The sequence below is a fragment of the Pavona decussata genome, unplaced genomic scaffold (assembly GCF_977016875.1).
Source record: "Pavona decussata unplaced genomic scaffold, jaPavDecu1.1 SCAFFOLD_53, whole genome shotgun sequence".
NCBI lineage: Eukaryota > Metazoa > Cnidaria > Anthozoa > Scleractinia > Agariciidae > Pavona > Pavona decussata.
Genome location: NW_028145475.1, coordinates 337,501 through 362,920, shown reverse-complemented (window position 1 = coordinate 362,920; position 25,420 = coordinate 337,501). Strand labels below are relative to the sequence as shown.

At 39.5% G+C, this 25,420-nt stretch overlaps 4 protein-coding genes across 15 annotated transcripts in view; all 4 read right to left on the bottom strand.

Moving 5' to 3' along the window:
- LOC146480269 (F-actin-uncapping protein LRRC16A-like) overlaps window positions 1-9,451 on the bottom strand; it is a 66,160-nt gene extending 56,709 nt beyond the window's left edge. For 9 of the 12 annotated variants that reach the window (XM_085109412.1, XM_085109416.1, XM_085109418.1 and 6 more), the window contains exons 1-8: window positions 9,274-9,450; window positions 9,041-9,138; window positions 7,108-7,161; window positions 5,104-5,163; window positions 3,353-3,474; window positions 1,976-2,094; window positions 1,325-1,395; window positions 757-830 (exon numbers count right to left, since the gene is read on the bottom strand). In XM_085109412.1, the coding sequence (XP_084965538.1) occupies window positions 757-830; window positions 1,325-1,395; window positions 1,976-2,094; window positions 3,353-3,474; window positions 5,104-5,163; window positions 7,108-7,161; window positions 9,041-9,138; window positions 9,274-9,313 (638 nt within the window). In that variant the 5' untranslated portion in view covers window positions 9,314-9,450. Of the gene's footprint in view, window positions 1-756; window positions 831-1,324; window positions 1,396-1,975; window positions 2,095-3,339; window positions 3,475-5,103; window positions 5,164-7,107; window positions 7,162-9,040; window positions 9,139-9,273 lie in introns of those variants that run through there. The other 3 variants (XM_085109424.1, XM_085109413.1, XM_085109423.1) reach the window with 3 other exon arrangements.
- A 1,340-nt stretch (window positions 9,452-10,791) lies between these two features.
- Window positions 10,792-13,832, bottom strand: LOC146480268 (uncharacterized). Its single transcript, XM_085109290.1, has 2 exons — window positions 13,573-13,832; window positions 10,792-12,409 (listed from the first exon to the last, which is right to left on the bottom strand). The coding sequence occupies exons 1-2, from the start codon at window positions 13,744-13,746 to the stop codon at window positions 12,089-12,091; spliced, it is 495 nt and encodes a 164-aa protein (XP_084965416.1). The 5' UTR covers window positions 13,747-13,832; the 3' UTR covers window positions 10,792-12,088.
- Window positions 13,833-16,021: 2,189 nt separating this feature from the next.
- LOC146480267 (uncharacterized) lies at window positions 16,022-17,017 on the bottom strand. The gene has a single exon (XM_085109370.1). The coding sequence runs from the start codon at window positions 17,015-17,017 to the stop codon at window positions 16,022-16,024; it is 996 nt and encodes a 331-aa protein (XP_084965496.1).
- Window positions 17,018-18,232: 1,215 nt separating this feature from the next.
- LOC146480266 (uncharacterized) lies at window positions 18,233-18,994 on the bottom strand. Its single transcript, XM_085109369.1, has one exon. It carries the CDS (start codon window positions 18,992-18,994, stop codon window positions 18,233-18,235), a length of 762 nt encoding a protein of 253 aa, XP_084965495.1.
- Window positions 18,995-25,420: the final 6,426 nt, after the last annotated feature.

The window sequence follows — 25,420 nt, the reverse complement described above, 5'->3', positions numbered from 1 at the left end:
CGTAGCACAGTTGAACAAGCAGCCAGTGTGTTTTCTGCGTGCAGTTTTAAGATTCCATGGGTGTTGTCCATTGGGCACAAAGGATGAACTCCTTCGCTTTTTCGCATTGTTGCTCCTTTCTTTTTTTAGTTCCATGCGATAGAGTTTCTAATATTAGCCGAAGCTTTAGAAATTAAAAAAGAACATCTTCTAGACGTGATTGTGCGTATTTTCTATTAAAAATAAATTAAATTTAAGCCTACCAGCAATATTTGTTTCCGGAAATCCAGGCGGGAGGGGGGGTCTTTTGTTTTGGAAATCCAGACAGGAGGGGGGGGTCTTGTGCCTCAGGAAATCCAGGTGAGAGGGGGGGTTAAAAAACGACCCCATCCGTCGGGGGGGGTGTGGATTTTTTCTGGAATAACCCAATATATCAAAATCTATGTACAACTCACAAAGTAAAGGAAAAGAAAACAAAAATTCACATGTTAATTATTTAAAATAAAAGGGGTGCCAAATCATTGGTCCCTTGAAAATTCTAGAGCCTCAGAATCTTGGAATTTGTAGACAGGGTATTGAAATCCCATTTTCTGAGCCAGCTATAGCTGCGTTAATTTTATAGCGGATTTTATACAGTTTTGGTCTCAGATTCTGAATCTCTTGGCAGGTTTCAAAGTATTATTCAACACCCTTAATTAATATTATCAAGGAAATTGATCAATGAAGATCCATTCAACAATGTAAGTGACAACAATACTTACTTAGAATATGACTTACTTTTGGTCTAAATGATCGAAGTCCTGGATGTTCAATTCTTTTGTATTGAGTGATAAATAGATTGTGTCAACATCCTAAAGTTGAAAACATAAAGAAGATTTATCATAGCAAGATATCTTTGAGGGATTTTCACTGCAGGGATCTGATTGCCTTCACCGTAAGGCAACTACACTGTAGCAGGCCATTGCGCTACGCTGATTTCCATGTTTTAAATTTTACATAAATTATGCTAATTTTCAATTGCTTTCTCATAACTTGAAAATGACCTCAGAAGGGTCGAAACATCATTCCTTTTTATCACTAGTTTTAATCATCAAACATTTCACTTTTCACTGTGACAATGGGCTCAACAATGACACATGGGCTTACACTAAAATTTGTATTGTGACGTTTGAGAGTGAAAACTAGAAAAAAGAATGACTTATTTTTCTTTGTTTCTACCCATGCTTTTGATGTAGCCATTTTTACTGCCCAGGCCTCCATGCTGTTTTAAACTTGTGCTTGTTAATCTCTGGTGAAAACCAGGCTTCAGAGAATTTTTTTTTAAACAACATTATGATGTACATACCCAAACAACTTCCTCCAAATGGGGATGTCCATAGTAATCACTCAACGAAACATAAACTTTCGAAAATCCACCTAGCAATGGAGGGAAAAAATAATGAAGCACCATCAAACCTCTTTATTACGGACACCAAGGGGACAGGAATACATGTAAGTGTCCGTATCATTATAATAGAGGTGTCCGTTTTAGAGAAGTAGGCTTTATATGGATTTCGGTCTCTCAGAGACCCAAGTCAACTGTCCATAACAGAGAGGTGTCCGTAAGGAGAGGTTTCACTGTAAATCCCTTCAGCATTTAGATAAAATATTGTAAATTTGCTGTAATTAATATTCACCGTAATTTTGCCTCAGATGATAAAATTCAAGCCTAGGCTACAATGTAGTTTACTAGTTTTTGACAAACTCCCACACGTTATTTTTTAGCAATGACTTCACTGGCCTGCATGCAAGGACAGTGTGATACACAACCTTGGATGGCTTATACATGTAGTACCACAAATCAAAAAAGTCAGTGATGAGGTTAATTAATAATACAGAGAAATCGTGCCAAAACTTTGCCGGTTTAATTTGACTTGTGTTCAAGCCACTAACAACAACTTTCTCAGCATCTGAACTTAGTGTCACTCAATGTACTGACAGGGAATGTAACACTCACCACAAGGCCCAGTCTCTACATCTCCTTCTGTGTTCCGTAGATTATTGACAAGTGTCGTCACATGTGCTTGCCTCTCATCACTTTCCTCTGGTGGCCCATACACCACCCTCAAAAAACGGCTATTGAAGATGAAAAGGAAAGAAAGTTACACTACAGAAAAAAACAGCCATGTACATCAATAGTGCTCTATATAAAAGTACTTCTAATAATCAAAGATTAAGGAGTGCGTTCGATGATCTCGATCCCAGGCTCTCTCTCTCCTTTACCAAGTTGGTGATGATGTCATCCGCCCCTGCAAAATCTATGGGGGATGCCAGATACGTGTCCCAAGATCCATTCATTCATTCATTCATTCATTCGTTCATTGTCCCATACAATAGATCTTGACTCCAATTTGTATTAGGGGTGAGTTCTTACTGCGTTAAACACAATTGTAAGGTATCTGGCATAGACCGACACCCTCTAAGAGGACTATTTAATACCCAAGAAGAAAGTATCGACTTAGCATTTAAGGAATCAAACAAGTCAGTATCCGAAAGTTAATACAGATAGATTCAAGAACTCTTATGTTAATAATCCCCTATTTTTTAAATACAATTAATTAACTATGTGAGCGTATTTTAAATGTAAATAACTTAGATGTAGGTACTTTTTACTCAAATATTGTGACATGAGATATGTATTTTTTATCTTGTGAGGAAATAAAGACTTATATATACTTATTATTATTATTATTATTATTATTATTATTATTATTATTATTATTATTATTTTGATGATGATGACGATGATGATGATGATGAATAAAGTATTGCAAATGAGTGATCCAGGCAAGTTAATAGTCAGCCGGCAAGTGTGTTCAGTATCTTGAGATCTGTGAAGTGTCATTCTGTGAACAACAGACTAACTTTTTGTCCGTATTCCACCCTCTCAAATGTATCAGCAGTTGGTATTTTTTTTCTGCCTACAGTCTAATTAACTAGTAACTAACCACACTGGACTATTGAATGTCTTTTTTCCCTAACGGACAAGTGGGCATGGACACTGCTCCTCAAAGACATTATTTCACTAAACTTTTATAACAGTAAAGCAAAATAATATAATTTTGAGACAGCTGTAATTTACACTGTGTAAATTAATCAATTAATGCTAACTAAAGGTAAGATTGGACTCCAGTATACCTAGGGCTCTCCTAGCTATAGTAGCCACCATCAGTTCATTTGTGACCTTCCATATAATTTTGATGTAAAAAGGTGATTGCATACTAACAATAGACCGACATTGCTATGTTGGTGTCTTCTTAAGACATAGAAGTTTATGTGCATATTAAAATTTGTACAACATGCATAAAGCTACGTGCACACATTAGATACTTACTCTGGGCTACCAGACGGAAAGTTAGATTTCAGTGAGGCCAAAATATGGGCAATAATCTCTGTAGTGTCCTTGGGCTGGGCAGCTCGGAAATAATATGACTTGTCACCGCATAATAGTGTTAACTAGCAAGAAAAATAAATAATTGTCAACTTGAGACCTTCTTTTGTTATCAGCAAAAATAACATCTTAACTGTAAAGTACATGTACAATAATAAGACAAATAACTTTTAAATAATACATCTATGTACTGAGTTAAATAGCAGGAAGCTGAAAGACGCTCTTGACTATGAACTTTGATAAAAAAAAAAGGGGTTCTATTCTGTTTAGAAATTTTAGAGGAGGAACTCAAATTCCTATACAGTCGAACCTTGATTATCTGAACTCGTTGGGACTTGAATAAAAAGTCCGGATAATTGAGAGTCCAAAATAAAAGCTACCAGTTAACACATTAAAGACAAATTCCAAGTCACCTTTTTTTGCCAGACATGGTGTCAATGCAAACTTAAGAATTAGCAGAAATTTTAGAAAAATAATTTAACAAAGTCTGATAACCAACTGTCATTTCCAGCTGGGCTGTAAGTTTACATTACGAAATCGCGCCCATTGAAACACGTCGCTCGTAAAATGCAAATGAGCTTCATTTTGCACGTCAATCACAGCAGTCTTTTGTGTATGGTATTGTTAAAGTGACAATTCGCGGAACGCATCTATTCATTGAAAGACAATAGAAAAATAACGCAGCACAAAAGAACGGAAGGTGAAGTTTATCAGCAGAAGTTGCGTGACTAAACTAAAATGAATAAAAAATTGCCCTGTGCTATCAAGGAAGCGATGATTTTTAGGTTATTCGATGACAAACGACAGTTCCCAATAAGAATGGGCATTATGTACGCTATCATTGCGATAAAAAGGGAGGAAAACAGATAATCACTGTCTCCAGTGAATTGAAAGTAATTTGCATAATCGAGCGGTACGGCGGAATCAAGTAAATGTAATTTTCAATCAACAAAGTGTGTTTTTATGGCAATATACTGCGATTCCAAGCAAAAATTTTGATTTAAAGGATCCCAAATCAACCACATTCGATGTTAGAACTTTAATACGTTCCTTTCAAAGGGCGCTGCTACGTTTCCATACGTAAACGCCTTCTTCTTGTGCAAACAAATAAACGAACACTCTTCAGAATTCATGCTGCGAGACAAAAGATACCGCCACTAGCGGCACGCTTTGTAATGTTCGCAAAGCATCATGGTACCCCACTTTTATCGGGCGACGTGTTTCAATGGGCGCGATTTCGTAATGAATTCTTGGTTTTTGCCACTACATTGACAATGGTGTTGGACAGGGGGTTAGTGGGAGCGTCAGGACAAGCTGACTTTAAAAAACTGCAATTTAAATTCAATGCCAATATGAGGCAAGATTAGGCTTTTTAATAACAAGATCAATTGGGAATTAAATATTAAATGTGTTCGGAGTTTTCACCCACAGTAAATAAACACTCACAATCAAGTAGCAATTAAAAAAAGGCTTTGCCCTACGAAGGGAATAAATTATTTATTCCACATGTAAATATCATTACTTCAACCTTACTACCCCAGTCCAAAAACAACAATTTTCATGATTACCATGCCCAATACGTTTTACACCATATACATCAAGATTGGTACTTGGCTAGACTGAACTATTGAAAAGTTAAGATCACACACTAACTGTACCCACAGAATAACTGTACAATATGGAAGTTGACTTACCAAAAGAGGTTTACTGCTTTCAATTTTCTGTATTTCCAAAATATGCATGCTGAAGTCCACCTACAATCGGACAACAAGAACTGATGCAATTTAAGGTTTGCAGGGGGAATGTGGATGTAGATCATGTACATGTAAAAAGAAACTAGAAGTGTTGATTTAGAGCTGACCAAATAAGAAACCTACATCTGATCAGACCTATACTTATCTACATTCATGGGAACAAAACAGCATTTTAATCACAGCTAAATCTTTCATATTACATGTACATGCAAGTCATCACCATCGAAAAAGTGTTAAGGCTTTGTTTTTCTGTCAAAGTATCCAGGCTTCCCACTCATAACAACCAGAGAAAATCCTGACCCCCAGTCCTTACTGACAGAACTATATTATATCTCAATAACTGAAACACTGCATGGTGTTGACAGAGTGGATTGGCGACAGAAAGTGGAAAGTGGAAAGAACTGACATGGCCTCACGTATCCTCAGACTTGGTGCTTTGACAAGGACGATGATGACAATGATGACAATGATAATGATGTTAATGAGAATGATGTATTATTCAGTAAGTGACACAGGCATACTCGGAAATCAGGAGTCGAACCTAAGACCTTCCGATTACTAGTTCGGATGCTCTACCACTGAGATACAGGAGACTCATGGGATCTAAGGCCATTAAACTAGGTTCATGAGACAAACATCCTGCATACTGCTAGGATTGTAATGTCATGTGTATGCAGGATGTTGGCCTTAGATCCCATGAGTCTCCTGTAGCTCAGTGGTAGAGCATCCTAACTAGTAATCGGAAGGTCTTAGGTTCGTCTCCTGATTTCCGAGTATGCCTGTGTCACTTACTGAATAATACATCGTTCTCATTTACTCAGCTCGCAGCTCACGCATGGGCACTGTATGTGTCAATCAAGTCAAAGCATGTTGATCATGAAGACCAAGCAAGTTTCAAAAACATAAAAAAAACAGCTTGTTCTTGAGTCTCGATCATTGATTCTCGATCCTTGATTCTCTTGTTTCAAAACTCAAGCTTCTTGAATTTCAAGATATGAGAATCAAGTTTTAAGGATAGAGCCAAGGTTGTATTAGTGTCAACTTACATTTGAACTGTACTGTAAGAGATTCATGAAGACATTTTCATTGCTGTTAGTTTGTTGGTATATAATTAAGCTGAGTGTGAGCAAAAAGATTTCATTACACTATAGTAACAACTTAAGAAACAAAAATAATAAAAACATTATAGTTTAGAATCCCTTTAAGCCCCAATATCAAGAAACATCTCCTCAATGTTCTCCATTTATTTTTTATAGTAATAGTTGGGAAAATTTATAAGAATATCAAGACATCTTATCGGCAGTAATCATTTTCTTTACCAAGTTGTGATATTAGGGAGTTTAAGGAGCTACTATGGCCATGGCAACGAGAATGTCAAGGCAATAGGATTAAATGAGAAAAATAAAAACCCTACACGTGTTATAAATTTTGATACATTTCTTTGCTGTACTCAGCCAAACAACATGAAATGACCAAATTCAAGGTTTTATGGAGAATGTGAGCACACAACAGTTAGTAATTTTTTCATTTTCCATCCCAACTCGGACCTTGTTTTCCATCTGTTCTGTTACTGTATAGTTTGGCCACATTAGGAAAGTCAAACGAATTGGAACAACCGCAATTAAAGTAGTATGTACAAGTAATACTTAGTAAGATTTTCAAGTGACATTTTCGTTGCCGTTGCCATCATAGTTTCTTAAAGTCCCACAACTTGGTAAAGGAAATGATCTTTCTGGCAGTAAAGGAGAAATAAATGCTGACCACAATTGAAGGGGTGCCTGGAAAAAAGCCCTAAGTGACTTCTGATCATTTGCTAGATTCTCCTTCCAAACTGCCTTGTATTCACTTGTGGAACAAAAGGAGAATTTGATCTTACATCAAAAGTCACTAAGGGCCTTATTCCGCGCACCCCTTCAATTGGAACTTAAAGTTATATATTTAGACCTTGCATCCATTCTTGGAACAGGTAAGAACATAGAACCTGTGTGCAGAGAGGGCCTGAAATTTAAAGCATAGGTCCTGTCAGTAACATGTATTTATTGTATCTCTCAGTATTGGTCAATTTTGCAAGCCGTATGTCACTCCCCACTAAATTTGAAAGTTTTCCTTTCCCGTGGACCCAGTTAACCTCAGAGATATAATAAATTACCTTACTAACCCCATTTTCTCAGTCCATACTGTATGTTATGGTTTTTTCCCGTTGATTTATGGCCCGTGCACTAAATGCACTTGGAAAAAAACGAGGATCCATAACTTACAGTATGGACTTCGAACTCGGTTAGTAAGAGGTAATCATAATAAAAATTGTAATAATTTTATTGCGCAGGTGTCAACATTGCTGTTTTCAACAGCACATTACAATCTTAAAGAAAATGAAAGTAACAGTAAATGAATCAATTTTACATGAATATCAGCAATAAAATATTATGCATAAGTATACATAAATAGATATTTTCCAAAATTCAAAAGTTAATATTTCTATTAAATAATATGAACTGAAAACATGAACATCTAAGAAAATGTACATGTAACTAGTCAGTGCCATCAATAAGAAGTCATATATCGACTGCAATGTGCCGCACACGGTTGGTGCGTTAACCCTTGGTTTTTGGGTAGAGAAAGCCAATGTAGACTACAGTTTCTTGTCTGAGGAAACAAAGACCAAATACCAACCATCTTCTCTTCCAGATGAAAGTCAAAACTCTTATGCACTAACTACTAACAATGAACAGTTCCAGAAAATATCCAAACCCAATTATTTTTAACTACTAATTTTTATTAGTCTGGGCATGTATTTGTTATTTCAAAGAAATCCCTCTCTAAGCCAAATACAAGCCCTCCTTTGATGTAAATTACGAAATTTAATGCCAGAGGTGTTTTAGCTCTGCATGAATTCTTCACCCCGGGGTAAGACTCATCACAATAGAAACAGTAGTATTTGGTCACAGATACGCAGTTAGTCAATTTTCCCCATAAGTGACTCTGTTTACAACTGATTTAACAGTAACTTAACATTTTAAAAAGCACAAATAAATTCATTAACATAAAAAAATTACTGGATATAAATATTTGCACCTTGAATATTTAATCTCATCAACGAGCTTTATTTTATTTCCCGACACATTAGACATAATTTGTCAATATATTGTTCACGTTGGTGCAGCGCCCCTTTCAATATTTTTAAAAGAAGATATGACATCAATTCACACTTTTGAACAATGCAAGATATAATTTGATGATTGAGCATTAAATCAAATAAACATCGAAGAACTACTTTTCAGGTAAGAAAACACAACAGATAATTAACAAAGTACAAATAAATGAATTCAAGCGAAACAAGGAGTTATGTGAGCTTTCGAAAGAAATAATCTTGACAAATCCCACACACCCAAAACCAACCTCTCGTAATATTGTTAGCTTAGCAGGTTAGCATGAAGATCAAAGCTAATGATCTCTAAAATAACATCTAATACAGACATTATATAATTCCCCGGTAAACCTAGGCTTACGCTTTAATAGACATAGCTGAAATAGTACAAAAACAAAAAGGTCTTAGAATAAGATGGGTTTTTATTTTAACAGCGCTTTCCCGGTGATCGATTGGTCTCGGCGAAGAGTTTAAGCACGTTACCCATAGCGTTGTTTTGTTTGACGATACAATGAATAGCAGCGGAATGTTTTGACTCGACAGAAAGGTAGACCAAAGACGCCAAAAACAAACAACTGGTATCGAAATCAAGATTCCTGGAGCACGAAACCTTTCACATGTCATCTTTTATAAAAAATGAAAGCTTAATATTACTTTTCAACAGATAACAAAGATAACTTTCTAGATCAAAAATCGAACACAAAACTCGATCAATGGAATTGTACTCACCAAAATTCGGGCTTCAGAACGATCACCCTTGAACTCTATTTTCGCTTTCTTGACAAAGGCCAATTCTATATTTCGTCTTATGGCCACCTGTACATTTTCTGTGGACATGATAGCATAAACGAGAGAAAATTTCACAAACTTGGGCCTCGATGAAGAATCGAAGTGATATAAAATTTTTGACGGAAGCACGAGGGATGGATGCTGAAGAAACCGTGTGAAAATACTTCAATTACCTAAGAGGCCAGACTCTACCTCCACGGAATCATCTGCCATGGCTTCCGGGACGATATGCGCGGTTTATTTCAGGGGAGTGAGGCTTCTTGGTTCCGCAAAAGTCACTGCAAATCTCCCAAAACCCTTCCGTACGTTCCTGTCACAAACTCTATCATACCTTTCATGTGCCTTCCTTGCTCGGTCGGAGTGATTACCATATTAGGTGTGGACCGCGTGACTTGTGGGGGTAGGGTAGGGCATAGGATGGGAGAGATCGGGGGAGGTCTCTATTTCCTTTAGAAAAGTTACCCTTTTAAGGCATCATATTTTCCCGGCGTTTTTTGTCAACAAAAAGTAACTAAAAGTTTTCTTCTGATTCGCTTAACTAGTCACTTATGAATGTTTTAAATTTTCTGAAAACTTTTTATTAATTATCGTTGCTATTTCTGTAGCTTTTTGAGCTTTTCAAAAGTTTGTTTAAAGCTAATCCTCCCACGGTCAGGCAGAAGAATACAAAATAATACAGCTACATAAACCTAGTGCATGGAATGGCATCTAGTCTGCTTCTTAAACTCACTGAATTCATTACTATTTCTTATTCTTGATGGAAGCAAATGAAATATTTGTACACAAGCTCTGTTTACACATGAAAACTGCCCTAAAGAGACAAGCAGTGTTAAATGTAAATCATAAATGGGTATTTTCTGGAATAACTCAATGGTATTGAAAGTAGTTAGACCATGCAGCAAAATGTAACGAACATCTCTGATATTTTAATTTATAGCTTGAGAAGTCAACTGTTTCTTCTCCCTACCCCTCAATGATTCAGTGCAGATTTTTGGGGTCAAGGAAGGGGAGACTAGGGACAGAGCTGGCATGAGGCAAGACATAGCTAGACTGCAAGCAGTCCCTTTCTGGTTAGTCGAGAGGGTACGCTCTATTTCTCGCGACCTCCTGACTATCCAGAAAGGGACTGCTTGCAGTCTAGCCAAGACAAGGCACTTGCCACATATTGGATATGGTGTATAAGAATGGATATGGATATGGATTAGAGGCCAAAAAAATTCTGGGTGCTCGCATAACTTACCTTCCCTATCATGAAAGCCTGGTTACCGCCCTGGAGACCCTGGGAACAAAGTCATCTAACCACCTGCGACTGTAGGTGATTAAAGTCAGATATTTAATGGAATGAGAATTCATTGTGGTTCAAAGACTTGCCGTTTCAAGTTTGAGGTTATTTCCCAAATTGAAGAAGAGTAAAATGGCACTTAAAAACATACTAGCCTCAATGACAGACAAAACCATTAATAAAATATTATTAGCAAGCTTTGCCAAGTAACTTTATTATCTCCAGATCCAAATCAGGGAATATTGGACCCTAAAAATTCAATAGAAACTGATGTTGTGCTATGCAATTTAAGTTAGGGCCTCTGATCAGTTACCGTAAACTCAATTTGAGTCACTTGGGACCCTGTCAGACTGGCTAATCTCATCAGGATCGAGGCTTAGAGGCATTAAAAGCACACCTTTAACTACTATTTGGATGAAAATATAAGCTTTTATTTGTGGTTTAATTAATGTTGTGGGCAGCCTCTTCAGTCACAAGTACAAGCATCATAGTGTTCTTACACTTTCTCTTTTAAATCAAATAGCATTCTTGTCTTCAGAATTATCATTAATTGGCACAAACAAGGAATTTGAGTTTGATGTTTTACCCACAAGAAGGTCCAAAAATCAGGATTCTATAGTTTCCACTTTGCATACATGTACTCAGTTGTGAAGCCAAATGTTTGCAAATAAAAATGAGCTGTTAGTGAAGAGAGAAAAAATAAATTATGAGACGAGCCTGTGATCAAGGCTTTCACTGACCTCTAAAAGAGATGTCAGAGCTGGCCAAAGTAATCAAAAGTCTGAGGCAATTCTTATCGATGGCAAAAACGAATGAAACAGGTCTTAAAAAAGCATCATGTAACGAGACACGTTGCATCAATAGTAATTGCAATATTTAGTGTAAGGTTTTTTGATTGTTTTCAATAATTACAGTAAATATGTAGAAAGTGAATATGAAATGGATCAAGTGGAGCATCTCGAAACCTTAGTTTGTTTTTCCTAAATTATGTCAAAGAACAAATACTCCTATCTTGCGCGGCAATACTCTTCTAATAAAATTACTGGGGAGAAGTCATTAAAATATCAATGCAAATTCACCTTAAGTGATCAATTCCTTAATTCGCATGACCTCAGGGGTTGAATAAGCAATGGTATTTCAAGGAGAAACTTGACGCTTATCACTGTTAGGGCTTAAAGGGTTAAGTTCTAGCTTACTTGTCATCGTTAAGCCTTGTTCTCGTGTGCCCCTGAAGAACCTGCAACATTGCTGGCAACATTCATTTTCATTTACAGTGGAGCCCCAAGTATCCCTGCAACATACTGCCAACGAATTTGGAAAGCTTGCTTCACAACTTCGTATTTGGGCTCAATGCTTTTTTTTATTATTTACACAATATTCAATCAATGCTTTCTGTGAATTTGATATTTAGTTAATTCTGGCATAGATTTCACCACATGGGTATTGCCAAGTACATTCTCATTTGGCATGCCAGAAGAATTGCTGATGTACCTGCAAAGTTGAACTTGAACCAACTTCGCAGGCACGTCAGAGACTAAGGCCTGGAATATCTCCTGGTGTCATTGGCTCTTGTTCTCATATGCTTCAATGTTTAGTATCCCAGCATGTGGTAGTATTGCAGGCTTTGTTGCATGTTTATCAGTGGCATATAAATTATATGAAAACTAGGCTTTAGAGACAGACTGTCTGATAACCAGGCACAGGCCTCACAACTTTGGTGGAGGGAGTGTTAGTTCTTTGGGTGAAACAATGATACCATCAGGATCACAGTAAACATAGTGTCCAGGCATAAAGGTAACTCCTCCAAACCGCACTGGGATGTCTCTATCCCCTTGACCTTTCTTAATAGACTTCAACGGCATTGTTCCTAGAGCTGCAACACCCAGCTCCATTTTCCCAATCTCTTCTGAGTCTCTTATACAGCCATACATTAGTACTCCTGTCCAGTTATTCTTGACAGCCATTGCAGCAAGATTGTCACCTAACATGCCACGTCGCAAAGACCCTCCAGCATCAACAACAAGGACCTAAAAGAAAAACCAATAAATTATCAATATCAAGGTAGGTAATAGTACATATACATGGAACATATTGTTGCATCTAAAAACAAAAAGCCAAAGAGGGAAAGAGAAATAACCAAACTACGTAAGTACACTTTGTGTAGTTCTAGAAAATATCCATACCCCCCCCCCCTTCCACCACCACCCCCAATGGAAGGAATAATTATTCTTTCTGTATGTAAGACCCCACCAACCCAAACCCCCACCCATCTGGAAAATTCCAATTTACATCTACCTTCATACATTACTTTAAATGTTTCAGCAAAAATGGCACCCGATTTGAAATGAACTTTGTTTTCAACGAAGGCCTGTGTCTCAATAAATGAACTCCTCCATAAATGAGCTACCCAGGAGGGACCGCACATCATCCTTCTTGCCATATGGTGAGGCAGGTAAGCGAGAGCTTAAGTTTCAAGCAAATTTTAGCGAGGTTTTCGAAGCGCTCTCCTTAAATGACGGGCCATATTTCATTGAAATTCGCCTTGTACTTTCCTACCTTTCAATTAACATAATACAGTGATGCACATGGACCAGCTGCTGAGAGATAAACTGCTCAAAACAGCATTTGGAAGCACTGAAGAGCATTGAAAACACAGCAAAACACAGCGGGTAAGCTTTTTCAGACTTAAGTATATTTCTGGTGGGTTTTTCAGGGAAAATTGTTGCCTAAATTTCGATTTAATTTATAACTCCATACAAACTCTTAAATCACGCTTGCATGGTAACCTGTGTCACATATGCTTTGGTGACCTGTGATTACACATTCTAAACTGTGACTCAAGCATCTCAGATACAAACATCAGGTTTGAGAACATGTATGTATGGCAGCACACTCCTTAAAATATTTCCAGGGGTTTCAAAATATGCCACTCCCCTCTTCACTTCCCCGACATGCACTTCAGTTGGACTTTGCCCCTATGTGACTAAAAACTATTCGTTACGCGGTCAGAAACCCATTTGGTAAGATTTACGCACAGCTCCAAACATTAATTATGCATACATGGCTTTTCTTACTCATAAGCTTATCAAATATGCTCGTTGTTTGTGTATGTTTGATAGTGACGCACTTGTCACTATATAAACATAAGGCTGTGCGGAAATCTTTCCATCTTTCCTCCCAATCTTCTCACCCTTTTGTTTCCTTCCTCGCTCAAAGCTTTTTTCACTAAAACGTTGTCTTCGTGGCATTTCACTGTTGAAATCATTCCACCAAATTTCGTGTTCCCTCCATAGTTTCTGAAGAGGTTTGGCTCCACATATTGCAATATATCGTTGTACGCGTCGCTCAGATCGGCTGTGTTCATCGTGTTATTACTATCGCTCAAACAGCGCCTACAGGTAGCGACAAGAGAAGGAAGAAAGGCTTCTTTACGGACTTTAGTAGCGTAATTTATGGGTATATACTCCATGGGAGAATGCCATGGTTCCACCGGTATATATAATATATTATAATATATTCCATACTATAGACACCTTTACAGGACTATACACATATAGGAGAATGCCATGGATGCACCAGTATAATATATTACACACCTTTACAGGGCTATACACACCTATAGAGAGATATACACACCTTTACAGAGCCATACACACCCATACAGCGCTATAAAGGTCTATACACACCTATAAAGAGATATGCACACCTTTACAGGGCTATACACACCTACACAGTGCTATACAGGGCTATACACACCTAAAAGAGATATACACAACTTTTGAATGCCTTTACAGGGCTAAACACACCTATACAGCGCTATACAGAGCTACACACACCTATAAAGAGATATACACACCTTTACAGGGCTAAACACACCTATACAGCGCTTTACAGGGCTATACACACCTATAAAGAGATATACACATCTTTACAGGGCTATACACACCTATACAACGCTATACAGGGCTATACACACCTATAAAGAGATATACACACCTTTACAGGGCTATACACACTTTTACAGGGCTATACACACCTATAAAGAGATATACACACCTTTACAGGGTTATACACACCTATACAGTGCTATACAGGGCTATACACACCTTTACAGAGCTATACACACCTATACAGCGCTATACAGGGCTATACACACCTTTACAGGGCTATACACATCTATACAACGCTATACAGGGCTATACACACCTAAAAGGAGATATACACACCTTTACAGTGCTATATACACCAATACAGCGCTATGCACACTTATAAAGTGAGATACACACCTTTACAGAGCTATACACACCTATACAGCACTATACAGGGCTATACACACCTATAAAGAGATATACACATCTTTACAAGGCTATACACACCTATACAGCGCTATACAGGGCTATACACACCTATAAAGAGATATACACACCTTTACAGGGCTATACACACCTATACAGCACTATACAGGGCTATACACACCTTTACAGGGCTATACACACCTTTAGAGGGCTATACACACCAATACAGCGCTATACAGGGCTATGCACACCTATAAAGTGATATACACACCTTTACAGAGCTATACACACCTATACAGCGCTATACACAGCTATACCCACCTATAAAGAGATATACACACCTTTACAGGGCTATACACACCTATACAGTGCTGTACACAGCCATACAGTGCTATACAGAGCTATACAAGGCTATACACAGCCATACTGTGCAATACACAGCTTAATACAGGATCATACACAGCTTTACAGGGCTACACGTACCTTTACCGGGCTTTACACACCTATACAGTGCTATACACACCTATACAGACCTATACAAGGCTATATACAGCTATACAGAGCTATACACAGCTATAGAGAGCTATACACAGCTACACAGAGTTATACACAGCTATACAGGGCTACTCACAGCTATACAGAGCTATACACAGCTATGCAGAGCTATACACAGTGTCGTGTACGCAGTCAGCGGACACGGGGTGTTGCGCACTGGAGATCGGGAAGTGTCAACCACAGTATAAAATTCAACAGCACAAGTTGACTCAACAGCATTTGAATACGATCACCAACTCGTCTTAATTATTGTACACATGCGGTGAAAACTAAAAGGGGAAATTGCAATGTACAAGATTAAAAAGGGGGCCGAGACTAATTACAAAAGAAGCAAAATTGAAAGGAAAACGAAAACTGAATACAACAAGCTAAAACTTACGTCTGTTCCTGACTAATGGGCATAAGAAAGTTCAACGTTACGTAACTCCGAAAAAGATAAATCTGCTCTGAAACTCCGATGTTGCTCCGTAGATCTCCTAACTCCAATTCCACAAAAACTTAAGGGGCGTTCTCTGATAAGGGTACAATTGACGTGTACAGTTGTAAAACCAATTAGAAAACAGGAATGGCTACATTGGCTGGCAACATATTGATTGAAACTGTGAACAATAGTACATGAAAATAGGGGCGTAAAAACTCGATAAATGAAACAACAAAAACGTATCTTATATAAATCAAAACAAAACTAAGCTTAATCACGTAATCAAGTTCTCTTTGATTAAATGTTCATTTTTCATCATACTCCTCGCCCAAGGATTCTTATCCTTGCTACTTATATTGTCTTGGCGTTTACTGCTGGTTTGGATCAGCTGTGTCGGTCAGGAGTAGAACTAGCTCCTTAATTGGTCTAAGGTAGGTTTTCCTTTCTCCATCTCTGACCACGTTTACTTTGACTTTCCTCACTCTACCGCCGTCGCTCCTCAGGACTTCCGACACTCGTCCCAGTGGCCAATCGTTACGGTGTTGTGATTCGTCTCGCACAAGAAAGATATCTCCTACGCACAGGTCTCGCCGCGTCTCCGTCCACTTTTGCCGCGGCTGTAGGCTCTGCAAGTACTTTCTCCTCCACCTAGTCCAAAATTGTTCCGCAAGGAACTGGACTCGTCTCCATCGATGGTGAGCGTAGATATCTGTGCGCATGAACTGGCCTGGAGGGGGTCTGGCTGGGCGTGTCTTCATAGTGAGTAACATCGCAGGGGACAGGGGCTGTGGGTCATCGGCGTCAGACGGCAGTGCTGCTATCGTCCTGGCGTTTACAATGGCCACCACTTCGGCCATCAGTGTCACCAGCAATTTGTGTGAAAGCTGACTCTGACCTAACTCAGTGAACATGGCATCCAATACACGGCAAATCGTATTAATCTGCCTCTCCCACACACCGCCAAAATGTGACGCATGGGGAGGGTTAAACTCCCACTTGCAACCGCACTCTGTTATGAACTTCTCCACTTTCTTCTCATCTAACTCAGATGCTGCTGCGTCAAGCTCCGTCTTAGCTCCAATGAAATTTGTACCCCGATCGCCTCTGAGGAATTTAGCATGGCCTCGTAATGCGAAGAGCCTCCTCAATGCACAGATAAAGACACTGGAGTCCATGGCTTCTAAGACTTCGATGTGAATGGCTTTGCTGCTCTGGCACGTGAACACTAGGCCCCAACGCTTGGCGTTTACCCCTCCTCGTCTAGTCTTACGTGTTTGCACTGCCCAGGGGCCAAAGACATCAAATCCTACATTAGTAAAGGGGGGGGGACAGACTTCGGTTCTATCTGACGGGAAGTCGGCCATACGCTGTTCTAGGTGTGGTCCTCTCAGTTATCTTTTTACATAGGACACAAGCTCCGATGACCTTCGTGACTACGTCATGGCGGCCTCCAACAAGCCAGAAACCTGCTTGTCTAATTGCACCTCTTGTGATCTGTCTCCCTTGGTGGTGTACTTCATGATGATAGAGTTTAGCTATTAGCTGTGAGTCATAGTGACACTTCGGTAGTACGATTAGGTGTTTTTTCATTATACTCCATCTGTGCTCTTTTTAATCTGCCTCCGACGCAGAGGATCCTGTGGCTGTCTAGAAACGGATCGAGACGGTACAGCTGCGAGCCTTTGAGAGCCTTCTTGGCGCTACTTTGGATTTCTCTCGGTAGCTCGGGTTCTTTTCTGGCGTCGCTTAACAACCCACTGAACGCTTCTCTCTGCGTGCTGCTGATTATGACGCGCAGGGCCTGATCCCATTCCTCGACTGTCGGGGATCTGAGTTTGCCTTGTGTATTACGCGCTTTACTCCTGAGGTTAACTCTTTCTGCGTCTCTCCGGTGTTTGAACTCTCTGACAACGACAATAAGGTTAGCGACTGTTCGCTGCAGAGACTTAAGTGACGAAAATTTCTTGAACCTCTCTGCTCCAACGTCTGGTTCTTCCTCTTCGTGCGTATTTACACTGGCGCTGAACACTGCTTATCGGACTTCAGTGTCGCTTGCGACGAGCGCGAACGTTTCATCGGTTGTGGGAGTTCTCTTCAGTTTGCGCAGAAACTCCGGGCCTAATAGCCAGCTTGTCTTCATTAACTTGCTTGAGGGGACTTGGCGCGTTGCTAGGTCTGCTGGGTTCAAATCAGTCTCCACATATCTCCACTGTTCCGGGGTAGACATGCTCCTAATCAGCTCGACTCGATTGGCTACGTACACATAGAACCGTTGACTCTCGTTGGTTATGTAGCCAAGTACCACTTTTGAATCGGTGTAGTATATCACGTCAGAGATCTTCAGATCAATTTCTTTTATGACTCTCTGGGCTGCTTAAACAGCTAGGACCGCTCCGCACAGTTCTAGACGCGGTATACTCGTCGGATTTAACGGGGCGACTCTTGTTTGGCCGTAGACAAGAGCCATAGACACCTCGTTTGCTTCATTGAACTGGCGAAGTTAGACTGCGGCTCCAATAGCGTCCTGGCTTGCGTCGGAAAAGGCGTATAACTCCGGTCTAGTCACGCTACCGAAGTCTTTAGGGCGGTAACAGTGAGGCACGGAAAGGTTCTGCAACTCTATGAGAGAGTCTCTCCAACGTGTCCACCGATTTATCACCGCGGTAGGGAGGGGGTCGTCCCAAGCTAGGGGGGTATTGTTCTCCTTTGTCTGTTCTCCCATATGGACAAGCTGCTTGACCCTTGGAGCATAACGGTACTGCAAAGCCGAGCGGGTCGTAGACGGAGTTGACGATGGACAATACTCCTCTCCTTGTGAACGGCTTCTCCGGCAAAGAGACCTTAAAGGTAACGGCATCTGTTTCCAGGTCCCAGAATACCCCGAGCGAAAGTTGAGCTGGCAAGCTGTCGTGGCGTAAATCCAGGTCACGCACGTCTTTTGCCCGATCTTTGGCCGGGAAGGCTTCCATGACCTCCACAGAATTAGAAACTACTTTGTGAAGTCGGAGGTTAGCTGTGGCTAGGGTAGCTTGCGCACTCTTAATCAGGTCTGTCGCTCCTTGAGTAGATGGAAGCGAGGTCAAGCCATTATCGACGTAAAAGTTACGGCTAATGAACTTTTTGGCCTCCTCGCCATACTCCTCCTCGCTGTCAATGGCTGTTCTGCGTAGGCCGTAGGTAGCGACTGTGGGACTGGGTCCATTACCAAATAAGTGTACATTCATCTGATATTTGATAATGGGCTTTGACGGATCGTTACCTTTGAACCATAGGAAACGAAGGAAGTCTCTATGGGATGGATCAACATAGAATGAATGAAACATTTGCTCGATACCACACATTACTGCTATATTCTATTTGCGAAAGCGCATGAGGACACCAATGAGGTTATTCATCAGGTCAGGGCCTGGTAAAAGTACTTAGTTCAATGAAATTCCTTCAAACTCGCAACTGGAATCAAATACGACGCGAATGGTGCGCTGTGTATTGTGATAAGTTGACAAAATGTGTAGAGGCGCGGATAATTTAACTAACAGACATTGTGATAAAAAGTTGCATGCAAGTGGCGATACTTTCGTTCAACAATGACCCACGAACGCTCTATTAACCTGACGATACTTAAAACAGTTATAAAGCTTAGAGAGAACAGACAGACCTTCTCTTCTTGACATTGCTAATGAATTTTCCGATCACAACAGTAACGGAAAGCGAAATTTCAAATTTTTTAAACGATATGATATTGCACATGCAGTAAATATCCGCCACCCCCTCATTAGCCCTCACCATCTTCCTCTAATTTTTGGTATAATTTAACAGCAGCTCCGAGAAAATCCTTGGATTTCTGGATTATTTATAATTAAGGTTGATGTCAGTAGTACTACAGTGGGGGATATCCCAATGTATTGATGGTAAATTTAAAGAACTGATAAAAGGAGCTCGTGAAGATGGTTGCAATTACTAATTTGTAGGCACTAGATAAATCCTGGCCTGGGTTCCTGCAGGTGAGAGCATTATTGGTAGTGGTCCTGAGTTATAACTTAGTCGTATAGTCATAATTTTTTCTGTCTTTAGCTATTTTGGTTTAGCACCTCAATGCTCATGGTTGGTCGTTCTTCTTCTCTCAAAGCCTTAGAAGGATGGGCTGCTAAAATTGGCTAGAACAAAGCTCATTGGTTCCCACCCAGATTTCATTTAAATTTTTGCACTTTCCGGTTGTATTAGTACTTGCTTGGTAAAAAAAGCATTAAGAGTACCTAAAGTACTACCTAAGTGGTGCAGGGACCTCAACTAGTGCAAGAACCTTTAGTAGTACAAGCGCTATAGCTGTTTATAGTCCTGTATAGCGGCGTATACCGCTGTATAGCTATATATAGCACTGTATAACTGCGTATAGCCCTGCATAGCTGTGTATAGCACTGTATAGGTGTATATAGCACTGTATAGCTGCGCATAGCCCTGCATAGCTGTGTATAGCCCTGTATAGCTGTGTATAGCTCTCTCTATATAGCTGTGTATAACTGTGTATAGCTCTCTATAGCTGTCTATAGCTCTGTATAGCTGTGTATATCCTTGTATAGGTCTGTATAGGTGTGTATAGCACTGTATAGGTGTGTAAAGCCAGGTAAAGGTATGTATAGCCCTGTATAGCTGTGTGATTGCTCTGTATAGCTGTGTATAGCCTTTTATAGCTCTGTATAGTACTGTGAAGCTGCGTATAGCAACGCACAGGTGTGTATAGCTCTGTAAAGGTGTGTATAGCCCCGTGTAGCTGTGTATGGTCCTGTATAGATGTGTATTGCACTGTATAGCTGTGTATAGCCTTGTATATAGTCGTGTGTAGCTCTGTATAGCCCTGTATAGCGCTGAATAGGTGTGTATAACCCTGTATACTATGTATAGCCTTGTATAGCTCTGTATAGCCCTGTATATATGTGTATAGCCCTGTACAGGAGTGTATAGCCCTGTATAGCTGTGTATGGTCCTGTATAGCTGTGTATTTCACTGTATAGCTGTGCATAGCCATGTATAGGAGTGTATAACCCTGTAAAGGCGTGTATAGCGCTGAATAGCTGTGTATAGCGCTGTATAGGTGTGTTTATCTCTGTTTAGGTGTGTAGAGCCCTGTAAAGGTGCATATAGTACTGTATAGCTGTGTATAGCAATGTATAGGTGTGTATAGCCCTGTATAGCGCTGTATAGGTGTGTATAGCCCTGTAAAGGTGTGTATATCTCTTTATAGGTGTGTATAGCCCTGTATAGCACTGTATAGGTGTGTATAGCTTTTTAAAGGTGTGTATATCTCTTTATAGGTGTGTATAGTGCTGTATAGATGTGTATAGCCCTGTAAAGGTGTGTATATCCCTTTATAGGTGTGTATAGCCCTGTAAAGGTGTGTATATCCCTTTATAGATATGTATATATAGGCCTGTATAGCTGTGTATAGCGTTGTATAGGTGTGTATAGCTCTGTAAAGGTGTGTATATCCCTTTATAGGTGTGTATAGCCCTGTATAGCGCTGTATAGGTGTGTATAGCCCTGTAAAGGTGTTTATATCTCTTTATAGGTGTGTATAGCCCTGTATAGCTGTGTATAGCGCTGTATAGGTGTGTATAGCTCTTTAAAGGTGTGTATATCTCTTTATAGGTGTGTATAGCACTGTATAGGTGTGTATAGCCCTGTAAAGGTGTGTATATCTCTTTATAGGTGTGTATAGCCCTGTAAAGTTGTGTATAGCGCTGTATAGGTGTGTATAGCCAGGAGCTTATGCTCCTGGTATAGCACTGTAAAGGTGTGTATAGCCCTGTATAGCGCTGTATAGGTGTGTATAGCCCTGTAAAGGTGTGTATATCTCTTTATAGGTGTGTATAGCCCTGTATAGCGCTGTATAGGTGTGTATAGCCCTGTAAATGTGTGTATATCTCTTTATAGGTGTGTATAGCCCTTTAAAGGTGTGTATATCTCTTTATAGGTGTGTATAGCCCTGTATAGCTGTGTATAGCGCTGTATAGTTGTCTATAGCTCTGTAAAGGTGTGTATATCTCTTTATAGATGTGTGTAGCGCTGTATAGGTGTGTGTAGCCCTGTAAAGGTGTGTATATCCCTTTATAGATGTGTATAGCCCTCTATAGCTGTGTATAGCGCTGTATAGGTGTGTATAGCTCTGTAAAGGTGTGTATATCCCTTTATAGGTGTGTATAGCCCTGTATAGCGCTGTTTAGGTGTGTATAGCTTTTTAAAGGTGTGTATATCTCTTTATAGGTGTGTATAGTGCTGTATAGATGTGTATAGCCCTGTAAAGGTGTGTAATATATTATACTGGTGCATCCATGGCATTCTCCTATATGTGTATAGTCCTGTAAAGGTGTTTATAGTATGGAATACATTATAATATATTATATATACCGGTGGAACCATGGCATTCTCCCATGGAGTATATACCAATTTATGAATGCCACGCGTCGAAGGTAAAAAGCCATTACTTTTGTCCGAGAGGGGGCTGTTGCGAGTTGTTTCTTTTTCAGTTCAATGAGAAGAACTGGGACTAGCAAAAAATTGCACCACAAGTTTCCCAGGAAAATGTTTGGTAACGCTTCCGCAAATAAGATCGAAGTTTAAGTGAACACGCACACCTAGGTAGAGAACACTAGTTCCTTCTCAAGTGGAATTACGTAAGCTGAGATTACGTAATCGAGGATTGCTCTCCATGAGTCATCCGGCCGTATCATATCAAGGCCCTTTTCCGGCATCAATAATCTACTTATGCAAACTTAGTCGGAAAGCTGGAGTTATAGACAAAAAAAACTGTACAGTTTAAAAAGTCAACAAAACTCCTTTCAGAACTCCTTCCTCCACAAGAGGTTGATGCCCCCGACGAACCTATGATTTAATCCTTCCTACTTTTGAAATGTGAATGACTTTTCCATATTTGGAAGAGAAAGCATCGAACTGCTTAGAAATTCCTAGCCGCTTAAGAGTTTCCTCCGACATAGCAAAACCTCTCGAAAGTCACAAATACGTTTCACAGCAAGAAAAACGGAAACAGGGTAAAAGGACACTCCTAACGTACTCCTCTTGACGATTCAAAATAGTTCACGATGAATTTAATTACCATTCAATACAGAGCTTTTAAGATCTCCGAAAACAAACACTTCCAAGGTACAGTACTGAACCTGTTAATTTGTCACAAGCATTTCACTACAAGGATAAAAATCATCATGATTTTCCATTTTTACGATCTTTCTTCCTTATAAGAACCCTTTTTACATAATAAAGTGGAAGTTGAGTTTGATCAAAATGTTTAGAATTAACGTGCATGTTGCACACTGTCACGAAGATGCTGTCGTATTTTAGTCAAGACTTCTCAAATACCCATTGACTCCTGTTAATACTAGTTTCTGTGGGCTGTTAGGGTCGTTGTTAGCTAAACGGAACCATAATTTTAACGTTTCTAGGCCTGATACAAATATATATTTGGCTATTCAAAGTAGGGTACTGAAACTAAGTAGGTGACACTGTCCCTTTAAGATTTTGATCACGGTCAGGAACACATGAGATCCTACTACGGTCTTAAATTTTGTTCATATTCGTAAAATTTTGTTGTTCTTAAACCTCAGCTTAGCATGTTAGTTTTTTTTTTATCTTCTCTGGATATATAATGCTGTAATGCTTTAATTGCTAATAAAAAAATGTTTGGAACATATCCATAGTGAAATTTAATTAGAATGTCTCGTTTTCCGATTTGGGTCACGGATGTATATTCTAGGAGCACTGGGCCCGGTTGTTCGAAAGCCGATTAACGCTAACCCACGATTAAAAGTTAACCGAGGTTTTCATCTCTCTTGTTGAAAATGTTTTTAAAGGCTCGCTTTAAGCTAATGGTAGAGAAACTGGCTCCAAATCAAAACTAAGGGACAAAAATCTTTTGGATGAAACTTTTTTGACTACTAATTAAACCTGAATCAAGGTTCACGCTAATCCAGGATTAGCTTATTAGCTCGGGCTTTGAACAACCGGGCCCTGAATAATAAATCTTATTATTAAAAACTGGATCATTGTATAATGCAATTCTAGGGATTTGATTGGCTTAGCGGCCATGGTATATGAGCCATTATACCATGCCCAAGAAATAGCGACCTCCTGGTTGTTCTTGCAAAGCGAAATCGGTAAGATCTAGCAATATTTCTTGATTGTCTTTAATCAAGCAATTATTACACTCGCGATTGTTGGATATGAGATGATTATAGCCAGCTCGGCGCTGCGCGCCTCGTTGGCTATCTATCATCCTATATCCAACGCGCGTTCGTGGAATAATTGTCAATCAATTAACCGTGATATAGACCTTTGCTTCAACGTAGAGTACTGGGAAATGTTTCTATTACGCGAATATGCTATCATATCAACCAGGAGTCTTCTATTTTTCGCCGATGTGTGTGTTTCATTAATGACTCTCTTATGATCAGCGTAAATTAGTGACCACAGGTGTCTCACCTATATCCACTCAGTATGTACTCGTCTCCATTTTAAAATAAAATCAATTGTATTTTGATGTGATTATTGACTCATCCAATCAATTAGCAGTGATTAATGTCATAACAAATTGAATTGACATTACAATCAGGCCTCCTGGCCTGATGTTATTAAACAACAACCAATCAGATGTATTACGTAATAAAGGTGTCGAATATCACTGACTATATCGGTAACCTTAAAAAGCGCTGCTTTAGTCAATTTTACTTATACCGAAAGTGAAGAGCAACGTCACCTTAAACAAGTTCAACCCTCATTAAGTGTTTTTCATAGCGAAACGAAGCGGATTACTTGAGGAGGACAACGAGAACTCAGGTTTTCTTGCTGAACAAAGGTAAGAGCAACATCTTGTGTCATTTTCGTTGTGTTTTTCAAACAAACTCGATCAAAACCGGCATCTGCCACAGTTTATTTCATTTCCGTGTTTTCTCTCTTCCTTAAAATGTCCTCAAAGTGTGGCTCACCAATGTATTTCCGCGCGCTCTTATTAGAAAACACCCAGATGACTGTTGATATCCGTCGCCCGATGTTTTCGACAAAAGAAACACCGCTCAGAGTTTTTGTTTCAGTTACCGTTTTAATCTAAATGCAGTATAATGAAATTGAAAAAAACTAGCTTTCATTTCTTTTACCGGAAGTCAAATACTGTGACCGGCGAACCAGTAGTCAACACTGGCCGTTTTGCCTTTTCCGCTTGCGTTTCAGAAATCAATCGGAGACTGAAAAAATAAATCCGCATTGCTGGCACATCGGATCAGTGAAAATGTCATCGACCGATTATAAAGGACTGTCCTCAAACGTTCACAATTGCCTTTCATCAGTTTCCAGGCAAAGTTTTCCCACCTGAAAGCTAGGTTTCTTCACTAATCATCGAGCACAAAATTCATAGTATGTTGGCCTTTAAGCAACTTTTTGTAGAAAGACTGATCACTGTGACCACCGTTGTAAATCAGCGGCGATGCATGCCGGGCGCGATGCATTGCGCCAAAAACAAGATACGTGTGTCTGAACCCCTTCCTGGGACATTTTTCAGCCAATGATTTCAAAGAAAGTTAATTTACTGTAACATGGCGTTGCCACGTCATATAAGACAACTTTTTCACCAAAAAAAAAAAAAAACAAACAAAACTGCCATTGCGAACCGGATTAGCCACAATTTTGCAGTCGTGGCATCCATGCGCAACGTCTCTTGCCTGCATTGCTGATGTACTCGTGAAAACGATCGCGGGAAGCCGCAAAAT